This window comes from Callionymus lyra, chromosome 5 (assembly GCF_982586985.1).
Source record: "Callionymus lyra chromosome 5, fCalLyr1.hap1.1, whole genome shotgun sequence".
Taxonomy (NCBI): Eukaryota; Metazoa; Chordata; class Actinopteri; order Syngnathiformes; family Callionymidae; genus Callionymus; species Callionymus lyra.
Window position 1 is genome coordinate 29,525,204 of NC_141822.1, and position 11,736 is coordinate 29,536,939.

Here is an 11,736-nt window from a genome sequence, read left to right on the forward strand (position 1 = left end):
CATTTAACTCAGAAAATTTTTCACCAATTGATATTTATTTGTACTTTACTTTAAACTTGTGGTTCAATCTCTTATTTCTAGTAGCCATTCAGTATCTTAGTAATCTTTCAGCCGAAATCAATGTTGCTTATTCTCTGTAAGTAATTCTACAACATCATACAGAGTCGCTAAAAAGAAGAGGCTGGCAAATTCAAAAAGGAATCTCATTTAAAATAATGATGTTTGGGTCTCACACTGACAATTATTTATGCTTATTAATGACAAGATTCATTGCTATATTCAGGGTTCCTGCATATGTGTTGTTGTCCAAACAATGTTGTTTACATAAAAAGGCTTCCATACTGCATAAGCTGACTTGAGCACCTCCTTCTGGATGAATAGTGTCAACATTGTATTGTTCTCAAGGTAAAGCAACGTTATGCGATTTTAAGTCGAGCGACGCCAGTGGACTAAAGTGGTAGTGTTTAGCCCGACGGGAGACCACATTTCCCATGAGCACTCGCTAAACGTCCCGGTTTCATTGCCACTTCCATTGGCTGAATGAAGGATGGATATTGATGAGGTTATTAATCAGATTATGGATAATGAAATATGATATGCGTTATGAAGGCTTTTTTTAAAAATTAACTTTGTTTTTGTACTGTAATTCACCCCCCTCCCTCACCACAACCAGCGCGATATGTAGCATGTTCACACCATCCCAAAGAACTTTAACAGTGAACGTAGTCATTCAACCAGTTTTAAGTTGATGTGAAGTTTTATGAAAATATTTGAGTACAAAAATATTAAGGTACCAAAACTACCCAGAGCTGCTTTAAATAAAATCTAGAAAACTGTGCTTAGTTTGTTGATCCAACCTTTTCCCGATCATTAACGTATAACCAATTTATCTTGCCACAGCATTCAAGGCACTTTACATAAATCTTGTTCATCATTCGTGGAAACAATCGTACAGGCTGCGGTGCAAAATACCGGTTCATCATTAATGTCTTGCTCAGGACACAATCCTATAAGGGAGCTGGGATTGAACCCGAAGCGTATTAGCTACAAGCCGACCAGTCTACCTTCTGCACTGTCCCGCACCTCTATCTTTCTTTTTCACATGATTTATTTTTTTATCAAAATTTCCATTATTACTTTTTACTTCTATGTGACTCACCTCCTCTTCTGTCAAGCCCCAAATATTCCCAGTGTTTTTACTGCCTGTGTCTCCTCCCTTTCTCTTCTCAATCCCTCTCCTTCAGTAAAAAGGGAGACAGAGAACAATGCCCTCATTCAGTTCTTGGGTTTCAAAGTGGAAATAAACCACAGAGTTCTTGAGAGCGAGTGTGAGGAGACGGAGCAGTGTGGAAGACTTTCAAATATGAATAAAGGAGGGGTTGAGATGTTGGAGTGGTCGGTTTCTTAAGCTCAAAAGATTCCATGTACTGTTGGTATACAAGGTCAACAGGGTCATGTTTTCCCCTAGTAATTTTGGCCAGAAGCCAACTTGTACTCGCCGATCAGTCGGCAGTTTTAATATTTTACCTTGAATGATTTTTAGTCTATTAGGAATCGGAGAAATCGAGGGGTAAACCTAAGGGCTTTATATTTAACATGTTTTAAACATCTAATCTGTCAGCAGAGAAACACCAATGTTACTAAGGACCAAAGAAGGAAAATTATATATTGTGAAAAAAGCATTTATTTGATGAAATGTAAAATAAAAGAAAAATAATTATGTAAAATTCGTTTTTACATTTTGAAACAAAACCTAAACATATATATAAAAAAATCAGAATAAAGAAAGTAGAAGGTTAAAAATGTTAAAAAGTCAAATAAAGAAAAAAACATGTTTTCTTTCCTACACACTGTTTTCTGGACTACAGCAGGTAGTCATTCTTCAGAGTTTTACAACTGTTTGATAAAACCCTGGTCTTCAACCATTTTTCCGAAGTTGGATTTGAGTATGGAGGACACAGTGAGGATAGTCCACTTGATGGGTTCTCTGTCAAACATATCCGACACCAGATATTTGCTCAGCAATATCACCTCAGATGGCTCACATCCTGGCCCCCAAGTCTCGTTCTTTTACTCGGGAAAGAGGTTCTGATCCATTCAGGCCCATGTGCCATACATTTACTGTGGACTTGATTCATCTGAAATAATTTATTTGTTTGTTTGTTCCAATCTCATCTTGTTCTTTATATCAGTTTCAGTAAATGTGTAAGTTTTTTCACAAATTTATTTTGTATACATCACTTATGTTTGTACAACCATAGAATTGTCAACTACAATCCTGTTTAACTACAATCTGTGATATGTGTGTGTGTCTGTATCTGAAAATAAACATTTATTACAATATTTAAAATTATTTTAAACGACTTAACACATCTGCTTTAGATATTTATTTAGATTGTTTTACAGGCAATAAAATGACTGGCTACAGAAATAGCTCATTGTTGCTAAAGCTCTAAACAACTAAACCTGCTGGCTACAAGCTGGAGTCTTTGTTAACGTCTGCCAGTCGAAGCATGTCTGCTCACACACACACGCTCACACACACACGTAGACAAAGACTTTAGGGTAATGTTGATCTTACCAAATACATGCTCACACCCTGACACATAGAGTACACTGCGCATTGTATCTGCTCATCTCTTTAAAACCCTCATGTGTTGATTTCTATCTATTGAGAAACTATATCAGCATCCAAGGCAATCCTACTGAGGTATGCCTTGTTGTCTTCTGCAACAGAAATAAGTTTGTGTGTGTGGTCTTGTTGAGAGAAAGTAGAGACCCTTGGGAGGACTGTGAATACATAAAAAAGAAATATCAAGTTGTATAAAGAATTCAAAAGCTTGTGCATTCATATTGGGGCGAGCATTACCTGAGGAAAGTGTTCAGAATTGTTTTCTATAAAAAGGTGCAACCAGGCAACCACCTTCAACTGCAAGACTTACTTTAAAAATACACACAGGACATTTAAGAGGTGCACATTTGTTTTGATAAATCCCATATTGTTGGTTCATGTGATCTTCTGCTTATGGCAGATTATTTCTACTTTGGTTCTACTTCATCGTCAAGGATTACATTAAGAATCCACCCACAGTGTTTTACGCTTTACTTTTGCTCAAAACATGACTATGACATTGTTGTGCTTCTGTCTGTGAGACTTATTTTGTATTTAATTAATATACACTAGTCATTACAATTGAATATTAAAGAGCCATTGAAGTGATTTTTATACCTACTTTTTGGAAGATTAATTGGAATTTTAGGGACATTTTAGAAGCCACACGTGACGTCAACATGGGAAGTTTGTAGCGGCATCACATATACTCTCATCTCGTCTCATTTCGCTCTGCGTATCCTGGTCGGGGGCAGCAGCTTTAGCAGGGAGGCCCAGAATTTCCTCACCCCAGCTACATCATCCCACTCCTCCTGGGTTTGCCCCGTCGTCTTCTACCGGAGGATTTGAGGACACGTTTACTGTAGATCTGTTTTCATAACAGTTTATTGTTGTGCTGTGCAAGGTTTTTATTTTCTCCGGCTCCTTGCTCTCACAATTTTTTACATGACTATTATATAAATCTATGCTGACAAGAAGTGCATGGCATTCTCTGTGAAAAAGTGCTCATGGAATTTAAAGATAAGTAAATAATTTATATATAGAGCTCTGAAGTTCTTGTGATCATCTGTTGTGTTTTACACAATCAACGATATAAAATCAAATCAAAATAACTCTGAGTAAGAGTCAGATATTCAGAGATATTCACTCACCAGAGTTAAATGATATACAGCTGTCAGCCTTTGTGTCATTAGCAAATACAGAATATAACAGTCAAAATAAACAGTCAAAATAAACATCTCCAATGCCAAAATAACCACCAAACACACCAAATATGTGTAAAAGTGTAATCCCTTATACCACACTACCACTTGTTCATAGGCCTTTAGTGTTGAACCAAGGTTGAGAAAACACTTTTCCAAATAAGAATTTTGGAAAATAGTCATGTTGACAAATTATGGGATAAGAGTTTTCATTTTGCCTTTAGCTGCAACATGCCTAGAGTTTGCTTTAGTTATCCAGAGAAGCAGATGAAACCCACCTAAAAGGGGATTTTTGTCTGGTCTCAGAACGGTAACGATCCCAGATGGAAACTACACAGGCCTCTAATTGCATGTTTACTTTCTTAAACAGCACCTGATTGTCAGAGATACTTTGATCTCCTGCTTTTGTGTTGCTGCTGTGATAACTCGATAAGAAGAGGAAGTGCCAGGCTGCTCCACCCTGAGCGCACTTCCTCTACACTTGTTTTTAAAGCCATGTACTGGATTACAATTGCACCAAAATCAAGATTATTGCATCATAAGTCAAGAGTTATTTCAAATTAGCTACAGAAAAATCATCATCATTGGTGCCAAATCTTTTTCGTAAATTGTGGGTCGTCTTGGTGTCTTTGTTAATATTCTGTAAAGCCTCCCTAAAAATGTAAGTTAAGTTGCATCAATGCAAAATAGAAATTGTTTCAAAGGGGTTCAATTCATATTTTTTACGTTCAAAGTAATGCTTAAGTGTCTCAATGAATGAATATCACAGCGGATGTTGAGTACGTCACTAACCCTCTCTGAACTTCTCCAGCCACCATCAAGAATGGTAAGAACTGGTCAAGCAGCCTCTTTGGGGGAAACGGCCATGACTCCTCTCACACTTCGACGTGCAGCTCCAAGGTGACCTCCATCGATGGGGTCTCCTTTTCTGAAGGTGACCTGTTGCTCCAGGTGAACACATCTTACATTACCATATTAAGGTTAACAAAAATTCTCATTGAAAAACTTTTTATTAAAAGAGCTTTTTTTCAGGCTCTAAATGGATTTGTGTTGGTGGTCACAGCTGAAGGGTACATTTTCTACACGTCTCCAACCATTCTGGACTACCTGGGCTTTCACCAAGTGAGTGTGTTATAGATTACTCAGACTAAATGTAAATCAAAGTATTTTCCTGATAGGGTTCTTATTCTAAATTATGCAATTTAAATAAATAAAAGTAAAATAAATACTTTCTTTGTTTGCAGTCTGATGTTGTTCACCAAAGCGTGTTCGAGTTGATCCACACGGACGATCGAGCTCTTTTCAGAAGACAACTTCACTTTGCTCTCGACACAAATTCCAGCCAGAAAAACGTAATTCAAAGCCCAGGTAAGTCCGCTATGCAGAAGGATTGGAAGCTTTTCTTCACATATTTAGTTTCTGTAACTTTGTCAATGTTTCAGATGAGCAAAGTAGTGCTGAGGTCAGCACCAGCTTGATGGCCTATGAACCACAACTCATCCCGCCAGAGAACTCTTCCTTCCTGGAGAGAAATTTCTGCTGCCGCTTTCGCTGCCTGTTGGACAATTCATCTGGATTCCTGGTGAGTCCGTCCTTCCTCTGAGACGCCATTATCAATCCTTGGCGATCACACATCTTAGGATAAAAATGTACCTGGGTACAGAAAGAAATCTTTATGAAATCACAATGTATTACCCTTATTTTTATATTTTATATCATTTATTTGGGGAAATTTAAAGAGCATAACGCCTCAGCTGTGATGATTACTCTCTTGTTTTCTTAGGCCCTGAACTTTTGTGGTCGGCTTAAGTTTGTTCACGGTCATAATCGTAGGTCGGAGGATGGAAATCTGGTACAACCTCAGCTTGCACTTTTTGCCATTGCAACACCCTTGCAGCCGCCCTCAATCCTCGAGATTCGAACCAAGACCCTGATATTCCAGACTAAACACAAGTTGGACTTCAGGCCCATGGGCATAGACACCAGGTACCCCTTCAGAAAAAAAATCTTGCTGGTCTCTTTTGAAGTGCTTTGAAAATTGAATTTCATGTCTTAAATTGTATTTCAAAATATTAATAAAAGCAAGATAAAAGTTGAAGTTATATTTGTGTTGGGATTAAGATTTTCAAAGTATAAACTAATTCATATTTTTGTGAAAATACATTGATTATAATTATTATAATTATTTTATTCTGACAATCATAGATACAGTATGAAAAGTGATGACGGTCAATACTTGGTGTTAAGAGTGGTTCCTTCATAACTGTTTCACTGAATACAATCAAATAATTTCCCTCATTATAAAAAGGATCATTATGATGTATACTTTCTGACTTTCCACAGGGGAAAAGTGGTTCTTGGCTACAGTGAGGAAGAACTCATTATTCAGGGTTCTGGATACCATTTCATTCACGCTGAAGACATGATGTACTGCGCCGAAAACCATGTGAGGAGTAAGTAACTATTAACTTTTAATTAACTAGTAATTATTAATAATATGTTTTCTATAATAAACATCACAATTGTGAATATTCAGAATTTTCTTTTTGTACCAAAGAAAAGTATGAAGTGGAAATACAGTTGAAGCTGTTATACCCTTTGGCTGTCATTTGTACCAAAATTTCATTCAACTTTGACAAAAGATCAACATAAGATTCAACCAGGCAGAATCCCAAGCTTAGTTCTGAACAATAATTGTTAATGCTGTCTTTATATTTGGTCTTAATCATATCTTATCTCATCTTATCCAGTTTTCTAAACTACAACTTATTATGTGATTTCAATAAAAAAGATGAGTTTACTAAATTAAATTTAATGAAACAGACCAGTAGAGGGCAGACTTGTGCCTCATTGTAAAAAGTATTTGAAATTCCATCAATTCATAAAACACCAGAAATTATTTTCAAGTTTTTATAACTTTAGCTTCTGCCTGTTAATTTAACAAGACAATACTAATATCTAAGCCAACAACCATATTAGGTGTAGAACTGGTGATGATATACCTGTATTTCCATATTACTCAATGTTGATAATCATTCCATCAAGTCAAAGAAATTTCGACCTAAACAACAAAAATGCAGCATCAAAATGGGGATATTAAAAAAATGTAATTCAAAAGTTAGGTTCTCATCATATTAACTTTGGCTTTTGTGCTGACCAGTGATGAAAACTGGGGACAGCGGCTTCACCTTCTTCAGGCTTTTGGTGAAAACTGGAAACTGGATTTGGGTTCAGGCCAATGCTCGGGTGGTGTTCAAAGGTGGAAAACCAGACTTCATTGTGGCCCAGCAGAGGGCGCTCACGTAAGTGACAGCTGGTAACACAAACGTAAGCAACATCGAATGAACACATATTTTATGTTTGTCAAAGGAATGAAGAAGGAGAGGAGCAGCTACGTGTTCGCCGCCTGCAGCTGCCCTTCAACTGTGCCGGACGAGAGTCGTCCCTGTACGACCTGACGCCGACGGTGGGCGTCCCTGACCCTTGCTCGGCGCCCAAGCAGAGAAAGCTGGACGACTACAGCATCAGCCCTGGCTCGCTCCTCGGCTCTATGTTGACTCAGGACCAGTCAGTTTACTGTGAACACAACAGCGCTAACACACTCGGCTCCCTGAATGATGCAGCCTTCAAAGACACGCATGCCACCGTCAACATCCCCGTAGACGTGTGGCAGCGTCCCTCGCCCAAACAGGTCCGCGACAGCTTGGCAAATCCAGAGGAATCAGTGCAGGAGATGATGGAGACTCTGCAGCAGATCCTAGGAGACAGCGAGCTCACAGAGAGTTTGGACATCGAGCTTGATGAACTGAAAAGCTGGGAGACTGCGCTCCTGAAGATGAATGAAGTGAGCGATGATCTGGGGGACATCCTCAGTCAGGACATCCTCTCCTATGTAGAAGAGCAGCTACAGAAAGAAGGCGGTTTCAAACTGCCTGAAGATCTTGACAGCATTTCTGCCTGCCTTCCCAGCCAGGCACTCCAGAGCCAGGGTCAGCAGCAGTTTGTAGGGCAGGATATTAGCTGGCTGGACCATCAGAACCATCGGCCCAGCACAGATCTGCTGTCAGGGACCATTAAACTGACACACATGGACCTTCCTCACACTTCTGGACTAAACAATCAGATAGACACGCACCAGTCTCATCCTGTCTGCTTCAACCCAGCACTTCCTGGTACCAGCACACAGACACAGAATCATCAGCTGAGAACACATCAGGTAAAGGACAATAACACAAACGTATTCTGCCTTGGACAACCTAACCAGCCCCTCTGCAGCAAGTCAATACAGGCCTGTCTGCAGCCTCAGGTGCCACCCCTCTCTGTCCAGGAACCTCATGCTGCAAAGACGACCAATTCCGTCTTCAGTGTCCAAAACAACCAGTGGAATTCTCGCCAGGAGAACATCTTCCCAGCGATGTACACTCAAAACTATTCAAATGTTGCCTCACAGACCAACTTCTCACAGCCTTCTCAGACTGGCAAGAACATTTTGCCGAGCAGGCAACAGAGGGTTACCGACAATGGTAACCCACAAATGAACGCCTGTGTCAACCAATCTTATCAGAAGGATCATGCTTCAGAAGCCACTATTGGACATAACAAATCTGTCTTCAGACCTGCAGAGACGGCTAATCTGCAGTTTCCTTTCCATCCTGGGGCTGGTGCGCCCCCACTGGCAGCACAGAGCAGCTGCATGTTCAGTAATGTACCGCCCTCAGTGCCTGTTAATGGAGTTCACTTGACTCAGAGACTCTCCCCTGACCTCCCTTTCTACTTTATGGGAGTCAACGCAGGCGGGTCGGTTCCTGCCGCGCCATCGATTTCCTACCCTGATGCGGCTCTTCCCCAACTTGTCACTCCAGGTCACACAAGCGAAGACCTGCTGGTGCAGCAGCACCCGTACACCAACTTCACGCAACAGACGCCGGTGAGAGACCTTGTTTCTACTGCTGCAACCCCCTTTAACAGTTGATCCAATGAACCAAACTGTATTTAAATGTGGTATACTGAACAAGCAACAGTATGTCCATCAAATTACATGTTCTTTTTCACAGCATTGTAATTCATTTAATCCAGGAAACCATATTAAACATAAAATATTTCAATATTTATTGTTGTCTACAGATTGAATGTTGCTAATGTGGAGAGGGTGGAATAAAAAAGACATAGAAATATTGACAAGTTCCAATGTTATTGATCCCTTAGCATCTCTAAAATTGAGATAATGGTAAAATGTACAGGTGATTATTATTTCACTGTTGTTCTGAAATAACAATCTGGATCCATTAACCAGTTAGAGATGTGTCACTGTCTTTGCTGCAAAAAAAAATTCCAGCCTTGGTGCTAGTTTCTGTGCCACTGAGGTCAACGCTTTGAAATGTATTTCAAATGCTAAAAATGGCTATCAATAATATATAGATAACAGCGCAAGTTGGTGCCTTTCTTATTTGTTATTGTTATTTGTGAGTGTGTTTCTAATTTATTTTATTTATCTGCTATGCACAACAATAACGTTTTAAAGTAGAATAGAACTACATGAGTGCACACTTGTCAGTGCAAACCACTCATTTTCACCCGTTTTGCGATTTTCAAATATAAATAGTCTTACATTATTCATCTGTAGAAAGATACCCCAGTCCTAAATGAGCACAATAGACAGCAGGTGGCAGTAGTGATCCAAAACTTTCTCTCATAACACAAGTTTATATAAACAGCTGCAAGTGACCATATTCTTAAAAGTGCTGTGATGTATTCCTAACAAATCCTGATTGTGGTTCTCTGACCGTGCAGATCAACAACCATTCTGTCGTAGGAAATGGAGGCTTCTAGTTCCACCAATGAAACCTAAGAAGAAACAGCAGCTGTGACTTTCCAACTGAAATTGAAGATGTTTTGTCTCTAAACAAGAACATGCAGCAGCTTGAAACCTGGATCTATCTTTTGGATTTGGAAAATAAGGAGATGTTTCTGTGATGTGAAACGAAAGAGGACAGAGGTGTCACGAAAGAGGTTACGAGTGAGTCAAGTTCACACCTGTAAATCACAAGTATAAAGATATGTTAAAAAAAATACTAATGACAAGATCATTGATATTATACAGGCCTCAGAAAATGTGTCTTCTTGTGTTGTGTCCTCCTTATCTGCTGTGGAATCTTGCTGCAGAACAATAGGGTGAGACACATGAAATCTCCAAAGTACAGACGTACTTGTCTATATTTTTCTTGTTGCTATTTTCTCATCAGGTCTGTTTTCTATTCACAAAAATATGGTTGTACCAGAAGAAAATGTTGTAGTTAACCTTATTAAAGCAGCTAAAATCTCCTCCAACTCTTATTTTTCCATTCAGAAGGATGTAACGTATCTTTGTTGTCTATTTGTTTTTCTTGTCTTTGTACTATTTGTGCCGCTGAAAAGTTAAATTCATACCTTTGATGTCAGCAAATGAAGGTTTGAGCTGCAACACGATACAACTTGAGAAAGACATGCAGAACAAACCTTGTCATGAAGGCACTGTCCTTCTCTGTCTTCTCTTGCCCTTCACAGCTATAACAATTATAAACTGTTGTTTGATACAAAAGTTTGAGCCATTGAAATAATTTCCTGTTTTCAGGGGAAATAGTGCACTAGTATTAAAGTTGCCAAAGCATCTCAACAACAGTGACTGCAAATTGATCGTTACAAATCAATAATTGCTTCATTCTACACTGTGATCAGCTCATTGACTGGGACAAAAATATGAAAGTACAATTTGAATGGAAAGTTAATGTTTTATTTGAGTAGATGAATCTTAATTCGATTATCAACACAGTAATTATGGGAATTTTGAAGAATGTGCACTTTTTCCTACTTTCAGTGATTTTTTTTCTTGTGGTACTTTGTGCAGTGTGAGGTAACAACCTGACCTTCGGCCAAATGACTGAAGCAGGCAAAAAAGTAAAAAGGAACAAAAGGAATTCAAACATGATGCATGCTCAGCATTTAGAAAGCATTCATTGTTGGATGGGTGTCGATACAACAAGATTTTTAAAGACGAGTGTTTTCTACTAATAGAAAATTACAACATCCTTAAACACCATTTCAGTTGTAGAACACCATTTAATTGAAAGATATTTAAGTCTTTCTACGAATCTTAGCACTAGATAAAGCACTTCTGACCTCTGAGTATTCTGGTTAAATCTGTTTCGCTTCTACAGTATATTTGTGTACATGTATACGAATATAAATATTTTTTGTTGTTTTTTTACACGATATTTCCCATTTATTGTATATTCACCTTGCTTTAACCTGATTCGACTCTACCTTAACATAAGTAACACATGTTTTTGCTAGTTTATTATATCCGCTGGATCGTTGTATTGTTATTGTTTCATGTCGCCCACATTAAAAAAAATCACATGACTAGTGTTTTGGTTTCCCTTTTATCCGTTTTATATGTTATATATATTGAACACTTCATTTAAAAATGTTCGAGAGGAAAGGGGAAAATATGTGTCGGTATTTAACTTAAATAACAACAATAAAAGGTTGTTTAATTTGCTGGTGCAGTTCCAATTGAATCCATCAGGCGGGGGTGTGGCGCTTGTGTTATCGTGAAAAACACGCTTTTCTTTTCTTTATATAAAATTAAAATGACCAACGAGTGATGGGGAAAATACAATAGAATTTAAAATTCCATTTTTTGTTAACAAATATAGGTATCAGTAAATAATAAACTAAATTAATCACATTAACATTGTCAATTTAACCACGCTCGCGATACATTTTACATTTTGCTATTTCAGTTGTCAATAGTAACGAACTGCTTAATTTTGTTTCCCCCCGTTTTTCTATTATTCTATTAAAATTATTCTTTTTACTTCTCGTTTTATCTGGATTATGTTTGACTGTCTGCGCGCACCCGACACTAAATCAGTGCCGTTACCC

The 11,736-nt window shown here is 38.3% G+C and overlaps 1 protein-coding gene across 1 annotated transcript in view; it reads left to right on the forward strand.

Moving 5' to 3' along the window:
* Positions 1-11,211, forward strand: part of LOC148080181 (aryl hydrocarbon receptor-like) — a 32,899-nt gene extending 21,688 nt beyond the window's left edge. The window contains exons 3-11 of the mRNA XM_087791790.1: positions 4,625-4,764; positions 4,846-4,935; positions 5,058-5,181; positions 5,256-5,395; positions 5,597-5,799; positions 6,157-6,266; positions 6,974-7,115; positions 7,183-8,740; positions 9,604-11,211. Of these exons, the coding sequence (XP_087647916.1) occupies positions 4,625-4,764; positions 4,846-4,935; positions 5,058-5,181; positions 5,256-5,395; positions 5,597-5,799; positions 6,157-6,266; positions 6,974-7,115; positions 7,183-8,740; positions 9,604-9,642 (2,546 nt within the window). The 3' untranslated portion in view covers positions 9,643-11,211. The remainder of the gene's footprint in view (positions 1-4,624; positions 4,765-4,845; positions 4,936-5,057; positions 5,182-5,255; positions 5,396-5,596; positions 5,800-6,156; positions 6,267-6,973; positions 7,116-7,182; positions 8,741-9,603) is intronic.
* Positions 11,212-11,736: the final 525 nt, after the last annotated feature.